Source organism: Mus caroli, unplaced genomic scaffold, assembly GCF_978045245.1.
Source record: "Mus caroli unplaced genomic scaffold, Mus_caroli_1 scaffold_13, whole genome shotgun sequence".
NCBI lineage: Eukaryota > Metazoa > Chordata > Mammalia > Rodentia > Muridae > Mus > Mus caroli.
The window spans coordinates 19,300,018-19,326,295 of record NW_028227268.1 but is presented as its reverse complement, the minus strand read 5'-3'; the positions used below and the strand labels follow the sequence as shown (position 1 = coordinate 19,326,295).

General features: G+C 43.3%; 1 protein-coding gene across 3 annotated transcripts; it reads right to left on the bottom strand.

Moving 5' to 3' along the window:
- Window positions 1-1,103: 1,103 nt before the first annotated feature.
- Gjc1 (gap junction protein gamma 1) lies at window positions 1,104-25,399 on the bottom strand. 3 transcript variants are annotated; one of them, XM_021177326.3, is made up of 3 exons: window positions 25,130-25,399; window positions 7,010-7,085; window positions 1,104-5,492 (listed from the first exon to the last, which is right to left on the bottom strand). In XM_021177326.3, exon 3 carries the CDS (start codon window positions 5,470-5,472, stop codon window positions 4,282-4,284), a length of 1,191 nt encoding a protein of 396 aa, XP_021032985.1. In that variant the 5' UTR covers window positions 5,473-5,492; window positions 7,010-7,085; window positions 25,130-25,399; the 3' UTR covers window positions 1,104-4,281. The 3 variants fall into 3 exon arrangements, with proteins under 3 accessions (XP_021032985.1, XP_029338927.1, XP_029338928.1); XM_029483067.2 differs by lacking the exon at window positions 25,130-25,399 and adding an exon at window positions 24,596-24,811; XM_029483068.2 differs by lacking the exon at window positions 25,130-25,399 and adding an exon at window positions 8,421-8,662.
- Window positions 25,400-26,278: the final 879 nt, after the last annotated feature.

Genomic DNA, 26,278 nt, shown 5'->3' with positions numbered 1-26,278 from the left:
CATTGTCATTATGACATCAGTACATGAAACCTTTTTAAGTCTCCATGCTGTGCCGCTTGGGAGAACGGTAAAGATGGAACTCCACCCAGGGGTTCTTACATTGGATGGCATCTGTGAATGATCACCATCTGTCACATGGAGACTAAGTGGGACTTCATTCCGAGCTACACTGTCTAAGTGTAGAGGTTTTTATTTTCAAGTGATGAGACTTCAAGAGATTACATGATTGTACAGAGATGAAATTATCCTAATACTGGAACCTGTCAATCAAAATGACCAGCCAGGAGAGGAGAATCAATACACATTTATAACTGTAGCACTCTGAATGAGGAGTTCAAGGACATCCCTGGCTACAACACAGTGAGTCTGAGGCTAACTTTGGCTATGTGAGAGCTTGCCTCATAAACTCAAACCAAAACAACCAGCGGTTGTGTATTGAAAAAAATTCTCTTTCATAGCTGGGAAAGACCTTTGATTTATAAACGGGCATTAAAGGAGATAATAGTCTTACAATGAAAGCTGGCTGGTCTAAAATATACCAGCATTCATACATGTTATTTTTAGAAGTAGACCATCTCTCAAAAGACAGAAGCATAAAGCATGCACACACAGAAACTGGACATGTAAATCAGATGTCTGCCTAACTGAAATACACTCTTGGTATGAATGACTATGTCTTCCAAACCCATGTGACACCCATGACAAGAACCTAAGCAACTCAACACCAGTTAGTTTGTCCATCCTTTTAAAGGTTCAAAATCAGACATACCCAATTGATAATGGTTATTTTGGTTTGGGCTTCCGCTCTCCAAACTTGAGGACTGAATCCAGGACCTCATGCCTGCCAGGCAAAAAAAATATTTCACCTCTGAGCTGGAACTCAAGTCCCAACAGTTGGGTGGTTTTTTTGGGTTTTTTGTTTGTTTTTTTGTTTCAAGACAGGTTTTCTCTGTGTAGTCCTGGCTGTCCTGGAATTCACTCTGTAGACCAGGCTGGCCTCGAACTCAGAGATCTGCCTGCCTCTTGACTCCCGAGTGCTGGGATTAAAGGTGTGCGCTACCACTGCCCAGCAAAGCCTGCTTTTTTCTGTATCTCTTCTGAGAACCAATCTGACTCAATGCTGCAGCAGATAGGGAGACCAAGCTCATGAGGACGTCTACCTTGATGCTAGCTCTTCAAGGCCCGAGCACTCAATTGCGATTTGATAAAGACATATTAACAGATTCTGTGTAGGATCTGAACAGCTAAAACCAGACATTGACAGAGTCATCTTATTTTATTGAGCGTGACTTCTTTTTAAATCATTTCTTTGTAAAGGTTTATTATTTTATGTGTACAGGTATTATGCCTACATGCACACCTGTGCACCACATGTGCAGTGTCTGCAGAGGCCAAAAGATTCCCCTCGAATGGAAGTTACAGCCAGTTGTTAGCTGCCATGTGGTACTGGGATTTGAACCCATCTTCTGGAAGACCAGCCAGTGATCTTAACTGCTGACCCTTCTTTCCAGCCCCAGGATCATTTTTCTTTCTTTCTTTTTTTTTTTTAAAGATTTATTATTGTATTTAAGTACACTGTAGCTGTCTTCAGACACACCAGAAGAGGGTGTCAGATCTCATTACAGGTGGTTGTGAGCCACCATGTGGTTGCTGGGATTTGAACTCAGGACCTCCGGAAGGGCAGTCAGGGATCTTAACCGCTGAGCCATCTCTCCAGTCCCATGGATCATTTTTCTTTCTTTTTTTTTTTGTTGTTTGTTTTTCGAGACAGGGTTTCTCTGTGTAGCCCTGGCTGTCCTGGCACTCACTTTGTAGACCAGGCTGGCCTCGAACTCAGAAATCTGCCTGCCTCCGCCTCCCAAGTGCTGGGATTAAAGGCGTGCGCCACCACGTCCGGCTGGATCATTTTTCTTAATGTAGGTCCACAGAACACCATAAGGAGTAAATGCTGTATTCTGCAAAAAGTCTATGCTCAAAATCTGGAAGAAATATGCTAAGGAGGCATGAGGAGTTGGGGAATCCTTGTCATGATTAAATCTTTAGCAAGAGGGTAAAATATACTTTACTGTGTATGAACATAAGGAGGTGACCTAGAATAACTTTCTGTACACTTCGAGAAGCTGAAGAATTAGCTAGACCAAAAAAAATAACATTCTCATCATTCTGGGTCAAGCAGCAGCACTGGGGGCACTGTTAGAAACCAATGGATGCTCCCGGCATCCAATGCCTTTGCCTGGTGGTTTCTGGCATTTCTGCTTCAGCCCTTCCTTTTTACCCCAATTCCCAACCACTCTGCTGGCAGGCCACTCTGTTCTCCCCTAGGCTCTGGGAGATGGCTGAGAGTGTGTGTGCTTTTTCTGTCTTTCAGTTTAGTAGAAGTCTGCTGAATGAGCTAGTAATACAAGAACTGGGGCTTATCTTAGCTAGACTTAGGTGGTTAAAATCATGCCTGTCTTATTAGAATTATAGGCATTTCCCTATTGTCTATCAATTACTCACGATATATAAAAATATACTCTTTTTTGAAAAGTTCCCTTTAACTCCACCTGCTAAAAAGGTTAGGGACGATGAGGATCTTCCCTAGGCTGAAGTTTAAAGATCTTTTAAAAAGCAAATGTAAATAAATAAATGCCTAGATGATAAGGTAGGTTTGGGGGAAGAGAAGGGCAGCAGCAAAGGCAAACGGATACACACTGGGTCCGTCCCAGGCTGTGAGTGACAGAGAACAGGCATTTCAGATTGTTTGTTTTCAATGCAGGGTCTCTCTGTGTAGCCCTGGCTGTCCTCAAACTCAGAAATCCACCTGCCTCTGCCTCCTGAGTTCTGGGATTAAAGGTGTGCACCATTACTGCTTAGTAGTACTTCAGATTTAAGAAACAAAACATAATACTTTCAGAATTTCAAAATGAGAGGTGTCTTGCAACAGCTTTCTATTAGAAAGAGCAAGACACCCACACAAAATGCTTGCTGCTGGACCTAAAGCTCTGTTCATGGTACCAAGAGACTCAGCACCTCCAGACAAACATGAGTTTGATGGGAAGAGAAAGCTTTCCAATGTGATGTAAGGTTAAAGATGGAAAGAAAACACTGTAAATTATTAGTTTTATGAACACCAACCCTTGCCATTAACAACTACATATGCTAAAAGGGAATAAATACTGAACTCATCTCAATGACTGGCCATTTAGATAGAAATCCACACTGGCAGACATGGACAACTCAGACCCACTTTACAGCATACTGTTAAAACAAAGCATCTGGATTGAGACTTTTTGCCATTTTCAGTACAAGTAACTTTGAGTATTCTAATCTGTTTGTATTTCTAGTGTTAACAAATATAGAAAATATTCATGACCAGCTTTTTCAGAAACCAGAGTCAGGTTCCTGGTCAGGGATTTCAGGGCAAGTGGAACAGCTTCACAACTTAACTCCCTGTGGCTCCTTCTCCAGGTGTTGGGCATGCCTTCGCTTAGCCCTCAGCACTGTCAGACCTGTCAGTGCAACACACTGCTATCTGACTGGGGCGGGGCATCTTTGTGTATCAGTCTTTCAAGTCATAGATACTCCATCAAAGCACACAGCAGCAGTAAATCACTGACTTCCTTTGGAAACATTTTCCAAGAACGGCCACAATTCTGGTAACAGGAAGGAGATTTCAAGATCTCTCAGACAGAAGAAAGATCTCAACCTCTTTCTAACAGGGATCTTCCAAACACTTGGAAGACTGGTATTTCTCCCTCAATTTCCCTATAGATAGATCTTAAATCTTTCCTGAAACACGAGAGGCACTTTTATTAAGTGTACCATCTACCAAAATTCCAATCACAAGATAATATTTGCTAAACAAAGTAATAACATTACCCTTTAACAGACATTATTTACAAGGATTTTTTTCCTTTAATATAAAAAAGTGTAACTACAGCAGTCCAATGTACAAATACAAAAAAAAAGTTACCATACTAAAAAACTGTACCATAATACTGTACATACAAAACTGTCCAACAAGAGTGATTTAAATATATCAGCTCTTCTCTAGGTCTGGAAGACACAAACGGAAAGCTCTGCAACTGCATTACTGCTGAGAACACGTGCCTGGGAACACTGTGTCTCCCTCTCCCGACTCATCCCAGGTCCACCTTCAGAGTCCCCGGAGTTTGGATCGTGAGCCAACAGCATCCCTGAAGATAGCCAGAGCCAAATGTTTACTCAATGGAAGTCATTATTCAGCAAGTTGCTGCTTACCATAAACTATGAAACCCCAAGTTTGAAGCCCAACCGAGATTAAATCCAGACGGAGGTCTTCCCATCCCCCGATTTGCTACTAATGCTGCTTTTGTTGGACCCAGATTTGGACCCCACTTTGGCCTTCTTTTCCCGAGGACCATGGGGGTTGTTTTGGTGATGGTAGGCCTGGATTGCTAGATCCAAGCGTTCCTGAGCCATTCTGATCTCCCGCTGCAGAGTCTCCAGATCAGCCGGGAGGTGTTCCTCATGGCTGCCGTACTGCTGTTCCTGGGCAATATTGGCTTTGTTTTGCTTGTAGGCAATCTTAGCATTGGACAACTCAGTGTACTGGATTTGATCTGGTTTGACAGCGATGTTATAGCCAGGGGGAGCAGATGGTGTATTCCAAGTGAAAGGATAATTATAAGCACCCGGATCATCAAGTTCCCTCCTTTTACTGTTTAGTGAGTCTCGAATTGTCCCAAAACCTAAGTGAAGCATCTCCCAAATGTTAAGCAATAGGCAGAGGCCTGTGACACCATACATTATCAGAAGGAAGATGGTCTTTTCAGTGGGTCTAGAAATAAAGCAGTCTATCTTATGAGGGCAAGGAAGTCTGCTGCACACATAAAATGGGTGGACTTGGAAGCCATACAGGAAATACTGCCCTATTAGAAAGCCCACCTCAAACACAGTCCTGGCCAGCAGCTGCAACACATAGATTTTCATGAGCCCATCCTCTCGAATTCGTCGTCGGCCATCATGCTTAGGTTTTGGTTGGCTCTGCTCTTTATTTTCTTTTTCGCTTTCTAACTCCATCTCTGGATACATCATAGGATCCTCTTCATGGTCCTCTTCCGTTTCTTCCAGAGCCCGATGCTGTTTCCAACGCATGGCATAGGGTTTGCTCCGAGCTGCCTTCTTGTCTGCCTCACCATGCTCCATTTTGGCAATCTTATGAATAGCATATCCCAGGTACATCACAGAGGGAGTTGCAACCAGGATGATCTGGAATACCCAGAAGCGCACGTGGGAAAGTGGGGCAAAGGCATCATAGCAGACATTCTCACAGCCTGGCTGCTCTGTGTTGCACACAAATTTGCTTTGCTCATCATAGTAGATGGACTCTCCTCCTACAGCAGTTAGGACAATTCGAAAGACAATCAGCACAGTGAGCCAGATCTTCCCTACAAATGTCGAATGGTTGTGGATCTCCTCTAGCAGGCGAGTCAGGAAGCTCCAACTCATGGTGGTGGAATTGGTTTGCCCTGGTAGGTGGAAAGTACCAAGCAGGGGAAATCAACAAATGCTAAAAATAGTTTTCTATTTTTGGTGCCTAGTCCCAACAAATAATCCAACCCTAACAATGTAAATTCACACTATCTCTAGGAACACTGTAACCTGAGATGTCCCACTTCAAGACTCACAGTAGAGCAGATATTAGAATCTCACTGCACCTTATAGCTTTGGGTGAGACAGCACCCTACGACCTGTCTGCACATACAAGGTCTTGTTTGCTCTCCTGCTTCATTGATATTATTTCTCAGATGCAAAACACTGTGTTTTTTACATACATTAGTGTGTTCTGGGACATGCAGACATTGGGGTAGCTTTCTGGTCCAGTCATAGAGCGTAGCATCATAAAAGGGGCCCTTGGACTGGACTCTATTATGAAGAGGCAGTTTACCAGAAAGCTTAAGTTTTAAAGCAGGTAACAAAGCATTAAAGTAATTAAGGAAGCCAAGAGTGGTGACACATGCCTTTAATCCCAACACTTGGAAACAGAGACAAAGGAACCTCTGAGTTCAATGCCAGCCTGGTATAAAAGGTTAGCTCCAGGACAGCCAGAGATACATAGTGAGTCCCTCTCCCAAGTTTTTTTTTTTCAAAAGTAATTCATGAACAGTGCGGCTACAACCAATGATAAGCACTAAAGAGAAAGGAACCACGGGCGCCCACTCTCCCGCTAGACCACAGAGCAGAACAGGCCCTGGTTTTGCTTAAGTCCACAATCGATTTTCTTACAACAAATACTTTTCCCTACACGGGGAAATCCTGTGTCGACATTTGCTTAACTGATCTATGAAAGCAACAAACCCAACCAGTAGGCAGACTCACTAAAAACAGCTTTTTGTTTGTTTGTTTTTAAGATCTATTTATTATTATATCTAAGTACACTGTAGCTGTCTTCAGACCCACCAGAAGAGGGTGTCAGATCTCATTACAGATGGTTGTGAGCCACCATGTGGTTGGTTGCTGGGATTTGAACTCAGGACCTCTGGAAGAGTAGTTGGTGCTCTTAACCACTGAGCCATCTCTCCAGCCCTGTTTGTTTTTAGAGAGAAGGTCTCACTATGTACTTGTGTCTTTCCTGAGACTTGCTATGTACAGAGGCTAGCCCGGAACTCAGAGCTCTGCCTCCAGCGTGCTGGGACTAAAGGTGTGCAAATGCCTTGCTCGGTTTTGTATTTTGTTTTTCAGACAGTGGATCAATTGTTGCCTAGACTGACCTTGGAACTCAAGTCTTCCTACCTTAGCCTTGAAATGCTGAAATTATATGTGGTATAATTTAAAGATGGGTATTGCTACCATACCCACCTTTAAAAACAGCATTTAAAGGATAATTTTATTCCAAGATTCTTAGACCTATGCCTAGAATCCAGGTCCCAGGTTAAACCCTACTGAAGCATCTGACACAAAGCACATGTAGGTTTCCAACTTCTCCCTCTCCCGCTGCACTGCGACTATGGTAAATCACCACCACCGGGTAAGTTCCAACACTTACCTGTTAACCAGAACTCCTGCTACCCAAAACCTTCTTTCAGATTCTGCACTTTGTTTGTTACTTTCCCAAATTCTCTCTGGAAGAGAAAAAGAAAAGATCTGGTCATAAACTTCCTCCCACAGAAAACAATGAGTCACTAACATGTCACTTTCAGGAAGAAACAAGTTTTCTGTGTTCTATGGGATTCACTCAGAATGAGATGGAAACAGGCTTGACTGTGAATACCCTCTTCTCTCCTCCCAAAACAAGTGACAAGATAAATTAACAGTGACCTCAATGTTTTTAAATCATCAGGCTCTACGAAAACCTGATAGGGGCTGGACAGATGTCTCAGCAGTTAAGAGCACTGTCTGCTCTTCCAGGGGACCTGGGATCTGTTCCCAGCATCCACTCAGAGGCTCACAGCTCTCGGTTAACTCTAGTTCCAGGGGATCTGATACCAACTTTGTGCCTCTGCTCCGCATATAGTACACATACATACAGCCAGACAAAATAAATAACTTAAAATTAAAAGAAAACCTAATAGGGAAACGAGTCATTAGTGAAAATTCAGAACCACTGGACAGGGTGGAATATAGCTTTAACACCAGCATGTGGAAGAGCAAGGCAGAGGCAGGCAGATGTCTTAGAGTCCCAGGTCAGCCAGGGTTAAAAGTGAGGCCCTGACTCAAAAATCAACCAACCAAGCCACCAGTGGACTTTGTAGCTGCCAGCAGAAAGCACAAGCAGCAGCACTGGGGTAAGCAGGCGCCAAGGTCCCGCCTCCACCACAGCCAATACTTCTCACTAGGGGTGAGCAGCCCAGAGGAGCAAGCTGTTCAGCTCCAACACCCAACAGCTGGCTCAGGCACTGGGACACCACCTCCACAGGAGGTGATTTACAGAGCCAATGCCTCACAAAGTCAGAGAAAGAAAACACCTGTACTCAAAACATAAAAAGTGAATTTGAGGCCAGACTGGTCTCCAGAGAGTTCCAGGATGGCCGGCTACAAAGCGAGACTCTTGTCTCAAGACAACAAAACAGACCGATGAAGGAGAAATCAGTGTCCATTATTAACCTCTGAAGAGCTAAGGCCATGTCATCCACAAGACACCAACTCTCTTCACTACAATCATTTAACAAATAAACTTAAAACAATTCCCGAGACAGGACCTCTAATCCCAGCACTCCAGAGGCAGATGCAGGCAGAGCTCCCAGAGTTTGAGGTCAGCTAGTTTATGTAATATAATACAGACTCTATCTCAAAAACAAAAAGAACCCCTGAATATTCGTGGTAATTTAACAGTGACTTAGGATTTTGTTGCTGTTTTACTATGGGGGTAGGGGTGGGGGTGGGGGGAGAGTTTCCAAACAATAAGTAATGAAACAATAGGGAAAAGAGTCATAGACACAGCATATGTCGAAATTTACATGTGAAAAGCTGAGACATGACGCTAAACTAGTAGGTGACAAGGCAGGGTGATCAGGAAGCAGGGTGATCAGGAGGTCAGGACGAGGGGCTGGAGAGCTGGTGCAGTGGTTTAGAGCAGGTGCTGTTGCTTTTATGAGGACTTGGGTTTAATTTGCAGTATCCATATAGCGTCTCACAACCATCTGTAACTCCAGTTCCAGGGGAATCAATGTCCTCTTCTGGCCTTCCCTGGCACCAGGTGTATAGGCTGTATGGAGACATACAAGCAGGGAAAACACTCATACATGTTTAAAAGAAAAAAAAAAAAAAGACTTCAGAACCAGGACTAGGCATGCCTTTAAACCTAGCACTCAGGAGGCAGAAGCAGGCAGGTCTCTGACCAAGGACAGCCTGGTCAACATAGTAAGTTCCAAGCCAGGCTACATAGAGACCATGCCAGAAAAAGAAAGGGGGCGGAGGAGGAGGACCAGCCTGTGCTATACAGGAAAACCCTCAAAGAACAAAACAGGCAGGTGGCATTACAGTTATGAGCCAGCCTGCTGCCTGCCTTCTTGCAGCTCACTCAATAAACCATTTGGGGTTTTGGGTTTTTTGTTTTGTTTTGTTTTTTTAAGGGAATTTCACCAAAATCAGCTATTACCGTAGGACTTTGAGTTAACTGGGCCCATCACTTCTTCTGTCATTGAATACACAAGTTAGAATCCACATGTGTGAGTACCTATGAAAGCCAAAAGCAGTTCCACCTCCTTAAGAGTAGTGTGACAGGAGTCTGGGAGGCTACCTCGGGTCCCCTGTAAGACTAACACACATTGTTAGCTGCTGACCGACTCTCCAGCCTCCGACGTCCAGCTGTTTACACGGGTACTTGTATCTTCACATGTCTGCAGCAAGGGCTCTAACCCACACGAGCCATCTCTGCAGCCTTGAGGGTTTATAGCTATGAAAATATTTCTCATCAGTTTTAACCCAACTTTTTGGTGGAAGAAATCATAAGATATAAAACAGCCATTTTAACACACCCAGAATTGAGTCTTGTGCACTACTTAAAACTGAAACCTTAGAAATGCTGAGCCAGGCACAGGGTGGAGGTTGTAGCACGGACGGTAGAGTGCTGGCCCAGCACACACAAAGCCCTGATCGGATCCCCACACCAAACAAATGGGGCATGATGTCACATTACATTTAACTTAGCATGTGGGATATGGAGGCAGGAGAATCAGGGGTATGTTTAAGTTCAAGGCCAGCCTGGGATGCATGAGACCCTGGAAAGGACAGTGAGAGAAAAGGAGAGAGTGCTGAAACATTTGAGCCTTACTTGGGCTTTTTATAGGACCACAGCATCATGTATTTACATCCTGAAGTCTATGCTCTTGACCACAAAATGCCTGAGAGAAGAGAATCTTGGTTTTTGGTCATATATATAAAATGCACACAAATTATTTCATCTTTTTTCTTAATCTGTAGAGGTGAGATTCACCAACAATGTGAGACAAAACTACCACAGGAGTGCTCTGTAGAGATGGCTAAAAGAACATCTCCATAGGACAACAGCTCCGACATGCCGATACAGCCTCTGTAAAGCTCCAGTTTCCAGGCGACCTCATGTCCTCTTCTGGCCTACATGGTCACATAGCACAGAGTGCACACATGGAACACATACATGCATATACATACATACACAGCATCCATACACAAACTTTAAAATAAACCAACACACACCTCACAACCAAAACCCCTTAAAGTGCTTTGGCTTTCCATTGCTTCCTCTTTATCCTGTGAACCCCCAAGTATAAGATGGCTTTAACTGGCTTGGTGAAATGGCTCAGGGTGTAGGAATAATTGCTGCTCTTGTAAAGTACCCAGGTTCAGCTCCCAGAACCCATGTAGTTACACACACAACCACCTGTAACTCCAGTTCTGGTGGACCCAATGTCTTCTTCTGACCTTCTCAGGCACCAGGTCTACACATGGCTCACATATATACAGCTGAACACTCATAAATAAAATTAATAAATCTAGAGGCTGGAGCCATAGCCTCTACTGGCTGCTCTTATATAGGACACAGCTTTGGTTTCCAGCACCCACATGGTGGCTCACAACTACCTCCAATTCCAGGGGATCCAAGACCTCTGGGGACACCAGGTACACATATGATACACAAGTATACATGCAGGCAAAACATTCATACATATAAAAGAAATTTAAATTTAAAAAAAAAAATAAATACCTTTCTACAATAAAAAATGGCATTATCAGGGCTGGAGAGATGGCTCATCTGTTAAGAGCACTGGCTGATCTTCTAGAGGTTGTAAGTTCAATTCCCAGCAACAACATGGTGGCTCACAACCATCTATAATGGAATTTGATGCCCTCTTTTGGCATGTAGGTGTACACACAGATAGTGCACTCGTATACATAAAATAAATCTATTTTTAAAAGGCATTATCTTACAGAGAACCTTAAAAATAGATATATATGTTTGAATGTATATGGTTTGACTGTGTCTCCTCCCTAAACTTCACACGGTGGAGTCTTAGAATGGCCAAGTGGAAGCTCTATAGGTGCTGGCCTCAGAAAGGAATGGTGGTCTCTTGCACTCATTTCTGGGGAGAAGGAGTTTTAACAGTCTGGTCCTGAGCCCTGAGTCTCTCCTACTTCCTGTCTGGTGAGATGACCTGCTGTCACAATCTCCTGCTGCTGTGCTACCTCAAAACCAGGTGCTCACCAGAACCAACCAGAAACTAGCACCATGTCCTTGAAGTCCATAACTCTGTGCTAAATGAGCCAATTTTCTGTTTTTGGAAACAAGGTTTCTCTGTTGTAGCCCTGGCTCTCCTCCAGTTCAGAGAGATCTGCTTGCCTCTGTCTCCTAAGTGCAGGGATTAAAGGCGTGGCCACCTTGCCTATATTATAAACCTCATTTTTGGTTTTGGTTTGGGTTTTTCAAAACCTGGTTTCTCTAAATAGCCCTGGCTGTCCTGGAACTAGTGCCCACAGACCAAGATAGCTTCAGAATCAGAGATCCATTTGCCTCTGCTTCATGAGTGCTGGGATTAAAGACATGTGCCACCACTGGCCTGCTATATAAACCTGATTTTTAAAAGCAGCCTGTTTCTTCATTTTACTCTGTCTCTTTCTATAGAAATGATGTGCTTATTAACTAATTCTAACATCTCATAAAATGGGTTATGGGTAATCTTTCTAAAGAACTTCCACGGGCTTCCAAAGGACTAGCAGAACAACAACTAATTTTTAAAAAAAAAAGAATACAACTAAAGTTCATGGTGGCCCATAAGTCAAAACAATTCACACACCCACATACATACTGAAAAAAGAATCATGTTTGCTTATATCTCAATTATTGAACCAGAAACCAAATATGCTATTTTTAGTCTGTTTTCCAAGTAACTTAAGATATAAATCTACCTTGTTCTCATACTACTAGTAGTCTACCAGTGAGTTACATTAGACCCAAAATTCGTAACATTTTTCTGTTATGTACTATTAGAAACAAGCAAAATCTTGGTGCATTCTTCTGTTAAACAGAGTTCATAGGGTTTTTCAAAATTAAGTATAAAGCACATGTCTGGACAATCTCAGGTAGTCTATTCCTGGGTCTCCATAAACTCCAGAGTGAAAATTGGACAATGTGTGCAAGTTGTCCAAGATCATCTAATGACTGAGTATCCTAAAGCCAGCCAGTCCTGCACTACAGTTTGGCACTTACTAGTGATGACCTGTGCTATTACAGCTGAGGTGTAGCTCAGGAGTAGTGTTCACTTAGCGCGCTAAAGGGCCTGGCTGGGTTCCCAGCATCACTCACATCCCCAGCACAAGAGGGACCACATACAGGTTTCATGTAGAAAGGACTTCACCCCAGTCCTTGGGATCTATCTGATCTATAAAAGATAAACTCTCAGGGCTGAAGAGATGGCTCAGAGGTTAAGAACGCTTGCTATTCTTGCAGAGGACCCAGGTTCAGTCTCCACTACCCACATGGTAGTTCACAACCATCTGTAACTACAGTTATAGGGCTCTGAAAACTTCTACCTCCTTGTGCACCAGGCATGCAAGTTGTACACCATGCAAGTGATGCACAGATGTACATGCAGGCATAACATTAATATACATACAATTAAATAATAAATAAATAAGAAAAAAAGACACTGGCCTCCCTTAAAAGCAAAACAAAACACTTGCTAAGAATAGGAAATTTCAGAGTTTAAGATCCTAAATGTAGAATAAATCAACCTAAAGCTTAAAGACAAAATAAAAATTCTTCAAGGCTCCTTGCAACCAGTAGGGACAGAATTGCTAACTAGGGTAATGTCTGGACATTGAGAAATTAGTACATTCACAGTTTGGGAACAGCAAGGCTGAGACAACTGTTGAAGGGGAGATATACAGACTGTTCATACAAGCTCTGAGGGCTGTGTCCGAACTGAAGGCAAATCAAATATATTACCATGATTGCTATGAGTGACTCAACCTTTTATCTTGACACCTCAACTTAACTGGGTGCCCCTAAAAGATGAACGCCAGACCCTTACCTCAGCATCTCAGACCAGGAAAAATACATTTTAAGTGCTAACTACACTAATAAACAAATAAACAGACAAATCTCTCTAGTACCTGCTTCATACCCTTTGTTACAATCTTTTTTTTAAGATTTATTTATTTATTTATTTATTTATTTATTATATGTAAGTACACTGTAGCTGTCTTCAGACACTCCAGAAGAGGGCGTCAGATCTCCTTATGGATGGTTGTGAGGCACCGTGTGGTTGCTGGGATTTGAACTCAGGACCTTTGGAAGAGCACTTGGGTGCTCTTACCTGCTGAGCCATCTCACCAGCCCCTATTACAATCTTTTATACTTCTCTTCTTGATTCCCATTTCATCAGTTTGTCTCAAAAAGAGAGTAAGTAAGCCTGGCAGTGGTAGGACATGCCTTTAATCCCAGTATTCAGGAGGCAGGGGTAGGCAGATCTCTGTGAGTTCAAGGCCTTTGTGGTCTACAGGGCCAGTTCTAGGACAGCCAGGGCTACACAGGGAGACCCTACCTCACTATCTTCAAAAAAATAAAACAAAACAAACAACAACAGAGAGAGAGAGAGAGGTGGTGGCGCAACCTTTAATCCCAGCACTCGGGAAGCAGAGGCAGGTGGATTTCTGAGTTCAAGATCAGCCTGGTCTACAGAGTGAGTTCCAGGACAGCCAGGGCTATACAGAGAAACCCTGTCTCGAAAAACCAAATAAAAAAAGGGGGGGAGAACACATCAGAGAGAGAGAGAGAGAAAGGGGGGGGGCGTCTTCTCCAAGGCAGTGGCATTTGTGGCTTAAGCAGAAAACAGAATGGTGTACAGAACCTAGCGTCAGGCTACAAGTTAAGCATTTTACTTTCAAGTTTCAGGTTCTCATCTTTGTTCACGTTTTTCAGACACCCATTTGTTTGGTTCCCTGGAGATGTTTCATTTTGGCTATGGCTCTTTAAAGTCATTTGGCTCTCAAATTCTTTTGAGGGAAAAAAGTCAACAATAGAAATGTGATTAGCCACCTCTATTTATTTAGTTAGCTCGTTAGTTTTCTTGGATTTTCAGCATCTCTTGTGTTGGCCTTAGCTAGCCTACAACTTGCTTAGCTCCTCCTTCCACCCCCAGAATAAAAAGAATCCTTTCCCGAAAACAGTACAAGGGAACCTTGGGATGAGCAGTAACTATTGTACAATGTTTTTTCTTTTCTTTTCTTTTCTTTTCTTTTCTTTTCTTTTCTTTTCTTTTCTTTTTATTCTTGCACTAGGTGCTATTCCAGAGAACTGGAATTCAATTCCAAACAGTCACACAATGGCTCATAATCACCTGTTATTCTGGTTCTAGAAGATCTGATGCCTTCTTCTGACCACTGCAGGCGTAAGACATGTATGTGGTACACAGACATACATGGAGTCAAAACACCTATACACACAAATTAAGTAAATTGAAATTTAACTTTAATATAAAGTAAAAGCCAGATGAACCCAAGATAGTTCAGCAGTTAGCAGCAGTTAACAGTATACCCTGTTCTTGTAGAGGTCCAGAATCCAACTTCCAATATCCACATCAGATAACCCCAGCTCCAGATCTCGCACTCACATGTACAACCCACCCAGAGATACACGCATACACACAGAATTACAGATAGAATAAATCTTTTTAAAAAGCCAGACAGCTTAGCTATGGTAGCAAAGTTTATAATTACAGCACTCAGGCTGCTAAAGCAAGACATCATTAGTTCAAGGCAAACTTGGGATATAACAGGATTCTATGTATTTCTGTATATCTTAATTAACACTAGGGGGAAAAATCTGTAAAACAGTAGTTATTCACTCCTTAAATAATAGACAATACACGACAGAGACGCCTGAGAGGAGGAAGGCTACACAAGACCTGTAATTATCCAAGCTAACTCGAGGGTTCCTAGAGCAAGGAGGAACACACAAAGCACAGTAGACTCACTGAGTGGAGGGACTCAGAGGGCAGAACACTAGGTCATAAGAAGGAGGCTGAAGGTGGGTACAGCACACAATTCCATTTATAGAAGCACCTTTCTTGGGATGACTGTGGTGTGCACCTTCAATCCCAGCACTGAGGAAGCAAACACAGAGGGCTCTCTGAGCTCAAAATCAGCAAGAGACACAGTGAAACTGTTTAAAAAGAAAAAACAAACAATAAAAATACTTTTAAAAAAGATTTATTTAATTATTTATTTATTATATGTAAGTACACTTTAGATGTCTTCAGACACCCCAGAAGAGGGCATCAGATCTCATTACGGATGGTTGTGAGCCACCATGTGGTTGCTGGGATTTGAACTTAGGACCTTCAGAAGAGCAGTCAGTGCTCTTACCCGCTCAGCCATCTCTCCAGCTCCCTAAAAATACTTAAAAAAAAAAATCCAAACTCTTATCAATTTCCTTTGTTCTATTAAGTTCATTTTTCCCCTTCTCCCTGACCATATCTGTCTTTGATTCTTTCTTTTTTTAAAGACAGGGTCAAATGTATTCCAGGCTAGACCGGAGACTCAATGTACAGCTATCTCCCCATCTCTACCTCCCAAGTATTAGAACTAATGTCAGCCAAGAGTTTTATGCATCACTGGGTACCGAACCCAAGGGCTTGGTGGATGCTATGTGAGAGCTGGGCCAACTTGGTGCCACACCCTTAGCCTGGCGGTCAATACCTTAAAACTCTAATTTCCTTTTTAAATAAAAACAAAATCTAAGATAAACTAAGATGAACTAAGTGATTGACTCTTAATCCCAAATTTTGTGAAATTGAGCAGAATAGACTAGAAGCCAAGGATCGTGATTTCAGAATGTGAGCCCCGTGCTTCAGGAATCAGGTCTTTTTTGCTACTCACTAAGGCCAGAGGAGTCTCAAATGCCCCTGGAGCACCACAGGTGGCTGAGAACTGAGCTGAGCCCCCTCTGCAAGAGCAGAACATGCTATCCAGCCCCTTCCCACATTTTAATTGGAAATAATTGAACATAAACGGAGACATATCAAACTAACTGATTCCTAAGGTTCCCATTGCTTAATATTAACTTTGGCATAATAAAATTCATAAAACCAAAAAATTACATAAAATTAAGCACACTGGGGTCAGGAAGGAAGTGATGTAACAGCTGTGACATTAACAATAACAAGATGTAAAATTTTCATAGCAATATTTCCCAAACAGTCATTCCAGAAAACACTACAATTAAAAAAAAAAATTCAAGACGGGCTTGCCATGATCCTGTAGTTATGTATGGACCAACTATCTGGGCATCCCATAACAAGAGCTGAGCAATCCACTAAGAGTCAAGCCGGTGACTCACATCCCTGAATGACTATGCTTTATTGTGTAGACAAGGAATCAATTACAGGATTTACAATGAAGTTTTGTTTAACTGGAGCGTTTTAAGTGGAAGTTAATTGCACATCAGTGATAATAGATGCCTAATAACTAGCTGGTGACAATTTCTAAAAAAAAAGAATTATGGCAGCTAACTGGCAAACAGTAATCTATGTGGCATAAACATAAAAACAACTTGTTTTCAAAAGTGTTCCTGGCTATGAACAACATTTGAGAAACACAAAATATAATTTATTATGAATCAAATTATAAAACCTCCTGAAAAGAGAGGCATCTGAAATGTTGGCTCTATAAACCAACAAGGAAATAAAACACACCATTGTGGGCTGAAGTGCCAATTTACACTGGCAAGGAGCCATTCTGCTTGAATTCAAGAACATTCAGGAACCAGCTGGAAAAGTGTGGGATTGCACATTCATCCACACTGCCTCTTAAGTGGCACTGTCTGCATTCAGAAAGGACAGTACTGGTATCCATGTCTAAAACAGCCTAAGCTTCCATCAATCAAGAATTCTAAATCATGTTCAGGCTTGGAAAATAAACATTTCCAATATTAACTAGGATTGTGGAAGTTCTCACATCATACAGCAATGGCAACTGTCAGCTTGTATACCTCTCGGAGCAATCTTTACCATGAATACCACTGGGCCCAGTGGCACACTCGAGGCAGGGGCAGGATAGTCACTGTTTAGTCAAGGACATTTGGTCTACACAGTCTCTCAAAAAGCTACTCTTCAACAAGAAAAAACTCTAAAATACCATCTTATGGTGGGTAATACATTTGTAATTATTCCTAAATACAGAATATTTGCTATAAGAAATCTTATATAACTTGTTATAACCCTCTATAATGAAATAACATACAATGACTTTGAAGGGGTAGGGGTGAGGGTAGATTGAGACAGAGTCTTACTATGTCACTGTGTAGCCCTGGCTAGCCTTGACTCTCCTGCCTCTACTTCCCAAATGCTAGGATTCCCACTGTGTGTTAACCTACATCTATAACTTAAAAAAAAAAAATATATATATATATATACATATATATATATATATATATATATATATATATATATATACTTTGAGGGGCTACAGAGCTAGCTCAGCAGTTAAGTGTTTGCACTCTTGCAGAGAATGATGGTTCAGTTCCCAGCACCCACACCACAGCTTACAACCACCTGTAACTCAAGTTCCAAGGGATCTAATGCTGTGACCTCTGAGCACTCTTGAACACATGTGGTACACATAACATACTCAGGCACAAACACACATAAAATCAAGTGAAAATATTTCAAATACAGTATTTGTAAGCTAGTATGCAGTGCTCCTCTGTGGCTTCTACTTAGTTCCTTCCTCTAGGTTCCTTTCCTTACTTCTTGCCATGACTTTCCTCAGTGACAAACTGTTACCAGAAAGTGTAAAATGAAATACCACCCACCCCAGAAATACTATTTGAGACAGAGCCCTGCTAGGCATGCCATAGCCTGGAAGTTACAACCCTACCACAGCTGTCCAAGTTCTGGGATTATAATTTTTTGTTTGTTTGTTTGTTTTTGTTTTTCGAGACAGGGTTTCTCTGTATAGTCCTGGCTGTCCTGAAACTCACTTTGTAGACCAGGCTGGCCTCGAACTCAGAAATCCGCCTGCCTCTGCCTCCCGAGTGCTGGGATTAAAGGCGTGCGCCACCACGCCCGGCTCTATTAATTTTTTTTTTAAAGATTTATTTATTTATTATATGTAAGTACACTGTAGCTGTCTTCAGACACTCCAGAAGAGGGCGCCAGATCTCGTTACGGATGGTTGTGAGCCACCATGTGGTTGCTGGGATTTGAACTCTGGACCTTCGGAAGAGCAGTCAGGTGCTCTTACCCACTGAGCCATCTCACCAGCCCTCTATTAATTTTTTTAATAGCACAGAATACAATATTTAAGTATCTACAATTATTTAGATAAAATTCAAAATTATCTAGACAAATTCTAACATCTATAATTAGACTGAAAGTAGATTAGCAGTTGTCTAAGTCTGTGAGGTGGGCGACGATTACTTTAGGATAGTAACATTCTTCTTAGAGGAACAGAAGTATTCTTAAATTAACCATAGCGATGGCTATGTATCCTTTCAGATACGCTAGAAACATTCTTTGGTGGTTTTAGTTCCTTCTTTTTAAAATGTAGGAGTGTTTGGCCTGCATTTTTGTTTGTGTACCACATGTGTGCCTGGTGCCTGCACAGGTCAGAAAAAGGCATCAGATCCCCTGGAACTGGAGTTACAGACGGTTGTAAGCCAGCATGTGGGTGCTGGGATTGAACTCATGTCCTCTGGAAGAGCAGCCAATGCTCTTAACAGAAGCCATCGTAGCAGCTCCAGATCTTGTGAGCTTTACATTAGAGAACTGGAGTTCCAGCTCATATATCTAAGAATATTAAAGAATAAATATTAAAAGAAAACAAGTGACATGGAAGACTTTATTTCTCAAGAAAGCTCTTTTTAACATTTTAACTCTTTAGACACCAACTAGATAATACAAGTAAATAAACAAGTAAGGCCTGCAACAAATAGAGAACAGAGGTACCACCTACAGAGAACTAGGGTTTCTTAGCTCCAGCTGAGCCAGCCTTTTAGGCTGGCATATTTTTCAAAAGAACTCTTCAGCCTGAATTTTCATATGCAATCTTTCATTTTTTGGTAAACTTACTGAGTAAAATATGGCAAGATGAAGAAATGGGGCTGAGGTATAGCTCAGCAGTAGTGCGCTTGCCTAACATGCACAAAGCCGTATGTTTAATTCCAGCAACAGGGAGGGGAAAAGTGTACAAATACAAGTACACTCCTTGACAATTTTCACAAATTAAACAGATTCGTGTGACCAACATGGGGAGGAAGCATAAAACACTACTAGGAAGCCTGCTCAGAGAGTAGCACAAGCCTGACAACCTACTTCAATCCCAAGGGCACGCATGGTGGCATATATCCGTAATTCCAGCATGCCTACATGGAGATGAGAGGTGGAAAGAGAAGTGTCCCAAAGCTCAGAGGCAGTGAACCCAGGGTATGCCGCACAGCACAACACCAAGAAAGACCCTGCCTCACTAGGGTTGAGAGAGAACTAACTCCCAAAAGTTGTTTTATGATGTTACATGGCATCTGTGCATCATGCCATGAACCTGTCTACATACATACACATATACACACACACAAATGCATAACTTAATTTTCTAATTAAAAAAGGGGAAATTATCACATCTAATATTTGTTTTGTTTTTAAATTGCTGGGCTTTTGTAGACAGCATTTCACGTAGTCTAGGCTGGCCTCAAACCTCCTATGCAGCCAATAAAGAGTGAACTCACCTCCTGCCTTTGCCTTGTGCTGACATTACAGGACTGTGCGACCACATTCAGCCCACAGTGCCCGAAAATCCACAGTGGCTGCTGTTATCTTTACTGATTTTCATCTAGTATTGAGTATTTGGAAGGAATTTACTTTTATTTGAAAAACTGATTAAAACAGCCACCAGAGGTTAAGGATTTAGATCAGGAGAGCAGAGCACTGCTTAGCACACAGGAAGTTGAGGGCTTAATCCCTCTACACATATACAGGTGTTTTTTTAAAAATCAGTTTCAAATATGAGTTCCATTAAATGTTTATTTGCAACATGAATGTTATGCAAATTTCCATCTTCTCATCACTTTCCTTCATACCAAGTGTTGTTTTGTTGGAATATCAACATGCCACGAGATTCAGTTTAAGCTCAATGGACCTATTCTGCAGTACTAATATATAGTCCTAGACACGCTTTTAAAAAACCCAAATGTTACTTTACAGCTTTACGAGCAGCTATTAGAGTTTAAGAACACTACTCTGTGTACAGATCTCCTTTTTATCTTTCCTATCTTAAGAAATTATGCTCATATATATGCAATTTCAAACCTCCAGAGTGTGTGTGTGTGGAGGGTAAGTTTCCCCATGAAAAACATATAAAAAGCAACTAGAAACAAAGCTCCTAATTGTTGGGAGTTCTGTTGTGGTCCAAATAATAAACTATTTATGCTAACAGGATGTGGTGCACACCTGGAACTCCAGCTCCCGGGAGGTGGAGGCGGAGGCAGAGGCAGGGAGATCAGGGATTCAGGGCTATGCTCAACTACATTCTAAGTTTCATGTCACTCTGGGCTATTTATTTCATGTATGTGAGTACACAGTAGCTGTCTTCAGACACACCAGAAGAGGGAGTCATATTGCATTACAGATGGTTGTGAGCCACCATGTGGTTGCTGGGATTTGACCTCAAGAACTCAGTTCCACTGAGCCATCTCTCCAGCCCTCTCCATGGTGACTCTTATAAAAGAAAGCATTTAATTGGGGCTTGCTTACAGTTTCAGAGGTTCAGTCCATTATCATCAGCCAGTGTTCTCAACCTCTGAACCATTTCTTTAGTCTTGTTTTGTTTTGTTTTGTTGAGATAGGGTCTCACTATGTAGTCCCTGGGTGTCTTTGAACTCACAGAGATCCACTTGCCTCTGCCTTCCAAAGTGCCTGAATTAAAGGAGCCACATGTCCAATTAAAAAGAAATATTTAAACTGACAAACCACAACAAAACAGCACTATATTCATATATAAGACCACTAACATACAAAAAACAGTATATAAACAAGGTGTATACACCTATAATCCTTAGCACTTGAGGTTAAGGCATACAGACCGGTTCTGAGATCAACTTGGGCTGTATAGGGGAGACTCTATCTTAGAAAAAACAAACAAAAGAAAACAAGAGAAATATGCAACATGTAATAATAGCAAGGCTTCCAGGTAGATGCACTAAAGCTTTATCAAAAGTATTTTACTACACTAAACTACTACTAAGAAAAAAATTAGTGGGCAGCAACTTGCTGAATACATAAATGAAGTAATTATAAGCTAGGTGCCAAGGGTACTGAGATAGCAAAAACAAGATATTACTCTAAATATTACAGAACACACTATACAATCTAATGGTGTCATTAACATTATACAAATAAGCAATATGTCCTAGAAGAGTACTGTATTTTTAGTCCCTAGGCTAAACTAGAATAGAAAATAGGTTTCTTTCTTTCTATTTAATTTTATTTTATAAGTATTTTACTCATTCGTATATTGGCATGCCACTTGTGTGCTTGGTGCTTTCGAGGTCAGAAGACAGCATTAAGAAACCCTTGAGCTGGAGTTATGGATGGCTGTAAACTGCCATGTCAATGCTGGGAATTGAACCCATGTCCTCTGCAAGAACAAGTGTTCTTACCCACTGAACCATCTGTCTAGCCCTGAAAGGTTTCTTGACAGGAGTAAAGGACAAAGAGTTGCTTCTGGAGTAAAGGAAACAGATGTAGTGCAGGCAAAGACTGACTGCGTTTTAAACTTTTTCAGGAAGTAGGAAAAAGACAAGTATGACACAGATACATGGAATAAGAGAAGATGTGAAAGCAGGGCTGGGGGTGTAGCTCTGTGGCGGTGTTTGCCTGTCATGCCCTGGGTTCAATCTCTAGTACAGAACAGAAGGAAAAGAAGACAACTATACAGATGAGCTAGAGGTGTGGCTTAGTTAGTAGACTGCTTCTCTAGCGTGCAAGCTGTTCTAGGCTGGATCTCCAGCACTGTCTACACCAACGGGGCGCTATGGCCTAGACTAGCCATTCTAATCCTATGAGCACATGGGAAGAAAGAGGCAGACCGCCATGAGTCTGCAGCCAATCTGGGCTAGCATTAAGACCCTGTCTCGAAAACAACAACAAAAACTCAGAAAATATCTGGTACCAAAGACAGAGAAGAGCTAGGTCTAGACTGAGAAGAGAAGACCAAGATCCTCAGGTTAAAGACACGGCCAACATCAGAGAGGGGTCGACAGCCTGAGGACCTGGAGCAGAATCAGAACTCGAAAGGAGAGGGTGGAATCTAAGTCCACATAACTACCTACTCTGGATGGGCAATTAGGAATCCCAGGTCCAAGAATGAGTCCAAAGGAATTCCCTAAAAATAGAGTCTAACGCCACTTAACTCCAGACTTCCTCAGAAGGTATGTTACAAGTCATCCTGAGGTTGCAATTAATTCAGTCACAACCAGTTAGATCCCACAAAGACACAGATAAAACAGGCCACAGATGGATGAGAGCTAAACACTGTTTAGAGGCTAGAGGATAAGAATACTATGTGAAATTTATTTCATTTCCATAAGGGGAAAACAAATTTATTCTAAAAGTTTGTGCATTTTTTTCAAGGATTTTAGATAATTTCCATATTGCTAAATTTTTTTTTCACATTGAAAACACTGAGAGGGAAGAGAAGGCTGGTCCTCATCTTTTGTCTGTTCCACTTCCTAGCTGTCCCATACTCTCACTTAATGGGGAAAAGGTTGCTGGGATACAGCTTAGTGACAGAGCACATACTTTGCCCTTGGTACAGTCTCCAGGACCACAAAAATGTTTGTTGAATGAACTACCTATAACCTATCATTCTGGAGAGTCAAGCAGTAGGGAGTTCAAAGCCACCCTAGGCTGCATACCAAGTTCCAGATCAACCCATGCCACACAATGATACCCAGCTTCAAAGAATAACATTAAAAAGTAAAATGTAATCTTTAATGAGATCATCTCACTGCTGTAGGAAACACTTTGGTTAAACACATTCCATGGGTCTATAAGCTAACCCTTTGCCAAGGTGTACTGAGAGCCAACTCCAGACTTTGTAAAACAAGAATTTACTGCTGTATGTGAGTCAGTATTCAATACCTCCTCATCCATTCTTTAGCAAAGGAACAGAACTAATAGGATGAAACCAATGTTTTGGAACCATAACACATCAGAACACATTTGCAGGACTTATAATGCCAGTTTTCTCTCCAAAACGCCCTTTGCCTACAGTACTCTGCACCCGAGGATCTGGCATAACAAATCGTTTTACCCTTTACCCCGAAGACTCTGTTCTAATTCCTTTCATTCTGCCATTACACAGCCTTTAAGAAACTCAAAGTAACTGCAAATAAATCCTGCTGGCCCCAAACAAAACCTCCAATTTTTAACAAAAACTCACAATTAATTTAGTTACAAGCTAAGCAATCAAATTTGTGGAGCCTTTTTTGTTTCTCTTTGTTTTGCATTTTTTGCTCTGAAGAATACCTGCAAACTGTTTACAAGGGGGAAGGATTAATCCCCAAATTACATTACTAATCCTCTTCTTACAGATACTCATGTACTACAGACAAACTGATTTCTGCCTAACAGAACTAAAGTCTTTCGTTTACAAGGCTTTTTGTGCAGCGCTTTCACATATATCCACTTGTGTAAGGGTGCACAACAAAAGCAATAACGTTTAGACTTAAAACACATACAAGATAACTTATCCAGAATTTGGTCTACCTTGAGTTCCTCGATTGCACCTAGTGTGGACGAGAACAAAATAAAGCCCGAGCACAATGAAATCTGTAGCGTTGCCAGTCCCCGAAGACCAAAAAGAAAAATGACTTCAAATGACAAAAATCAAACTCATCCCACTTCGCAAAAGAAAAGCAATCCCAAATAATCCGCAAAGCGGGGGCCGGCGGGGGAGGACCCCAAATTCTAAACACGGGTCACGTAAATCTTTTCAACTTCAAACTCCAAACGCAGCAGCCAGCCCAATCACAGCATTAGCGCCTCCTCTCTATTTTCAATCTGGAGACTCAACGAAGAACAATTAAAAAAAAAAAAAAAAACCCACATAGCAGAGTTCCAAAGTTTTCCGAAGTGAGAATAAAGTCATCTCAAGTAAAGAAAAGGCGTCCAGCAAGAGGCGACGGGCAGGGTCCTCCCGCCAGCCCCTCTCCCGCTCCGCAGCGCTCGAACCAAACCTCCAGTAAAAAAGGGGGGAAAAAAAGAAACCTCCGAGGGGGACAGAGGACCCGCCAGAGCCCGCAGCACGCCGCCGAAGAGCGGCCGAGGCCGTCAGACAAAGACGAGCCCGCCCAGCGCCAGCCCGGCCCGCCCGGGCCCCCCAACCGCCCCGAGGAGTTGCGGGAGCACCGCCGCCCGCTCCCGGCCCGCCCGAGCCGTTTCCCTCCCAATTTGGGAACCGCGCGCCCGGGGACAAAGAGGGCGGGCGCGCCGGCGGCGGGACGCGGGTGGCGACGCCCCTCGGGGCTCGGCGGGCGCTCCTTCCCGCCCTGCGGCCCCCAGGAACCCGGCCCGCCGCCGCCGCCGCCGCCGCCGCTTTCGAGGCGCCTCAGAGTTCGCCCGGCCGCGCCCGGCCCGGGGCCCCTCAAGCCGCCGCTCACCCGGCGGTGGGCGCCCCCGAAGCCGCCTCCTCCGCCGGGCCTCGGCCCGTCCCGCCGGCCGCCGCCTCATGGGCCCCGCGTCGCCATCACCTTCGCCGCCTCGCCGCCGCCGCCACCGCCGCCGCCTCCTTCGCCTCAGCCCTCAAGCCGAGGCTGAAGCCGCTCCGGCCGCGCCCGCCGCCTCCCTCTCTCCCGCTCCCGCCGCCGGGACCCGCGGGGAGGCGCCTGCGCACTGCGTGCCGCGGTGGGGGTGGGGGCGTCCCGTCTCGGCCTGGGAGCGGGGGCGCGGCTGCACGTGCGCCTCGAGTGGGAGGGGGCGCCCGGAGCGCGCGGCCCCGCGCCGGCGCCAACTTTCCGTGACCGGCCGCGCGCGTTCCCGGGCGGTCCCGTACGCGGCGGGGCGCGCGGTGGCGGGAGGACCCCTGCGCGGGGAGCCCCGGTGGGCGGCTGACTTCGAGCTCCGCGGGCTCATTTCCTGTGGCGTGATTCCCCGGAGGAGCCGGCCAGTGACAGCGTGATGGAGACACGCCTCACCTGAGTTTCCAGGGTCGGACCGCAGAGCTCCACCGTTATCTCGTGCGCTAGGTCAGGGCCTTGGTCCAGCGGATCTCGGGATGCTCATGGCCGTTCTAGGCTCTGCTCTGCAGTTGCTCGAAGAACCTCCGGGGCTTCTCGGCCAACCATCCCCGCCTGGTGGAATCATGGTTTTTACAGGCGTTCTGCATAGTTTTGAGGTCCTGGATTTCTCGGATTAGTAAGACCCTAATAGGCCATTTCCTCTTAACTCCTTGCATCCCAGCGGGATCCCAATTACAAGACTTTTGAAATGCACATGGACAGGAATTCCCCTGGCCTAAACTGACCGTTAAGTAAAGGAAAACTAGCGGGGAGAGATGGCTCAGCGGTTATGCAGTTTGTACTACTACTGTTGCAGAGAATCTTCTACACCCACGTTGTGTGGTTCACAACCACCTGTAACTCAGCCTCTGGAGGATCCGACTCTCTCGGGGCACCTATATCGATGTGCACATACCTACACACAGACCCAGAGACACATAATTAAAAATTTTAAAAATAAATCTTTATTAAAAAAAGAAATGAGAAATTCCCCTAAATACTTTAAAGAGATTGAGACTGGGTGGTGAAAGGCAGTTTACCAAAGAGATGGGAGGGGAGGGCCATTCCTGTACTCTAGAATTACAAATGGATAGGCTTTTTAAAAGTTTTGCCCCTGGCCAGGGATGAAATTAAGCACTAACAAGTGAGGTTGACTTGTGGATCAAATTTCTCCCGAAGCTAGGTGCTAAGGGCTAGCTCACAGGTTGGGATGAAAAGGGATGGTCCGTTGCCTACCCACACCCCACACCCTCCGAAATTTTGTTTGGTTGCTATGATGTGGTTTTTGTTTTGTTTTGTTTTTTGTTTTTTAAAGGAAAGTGCCCAAATATTTTAGTCCTGTTTTCTGGCTTCTCTCTAAAAATCAAAGAGTGTGCTCACTTTGAGCCTCAAGTTTCATTTTTGATATTTTGTTTGATTTTTTTTTATGAAACGAAGTCCCATATAGGACAGGCTGATCTCAGACTCAACCTGTGGCTGAGAGCTAGCTTTGAAGTCCTGATGCTCCTGCCTTTGTCTCTCGGGAGGCAGGGGTCTAAGGCAGACATCACCACGACTGTGCTGTGC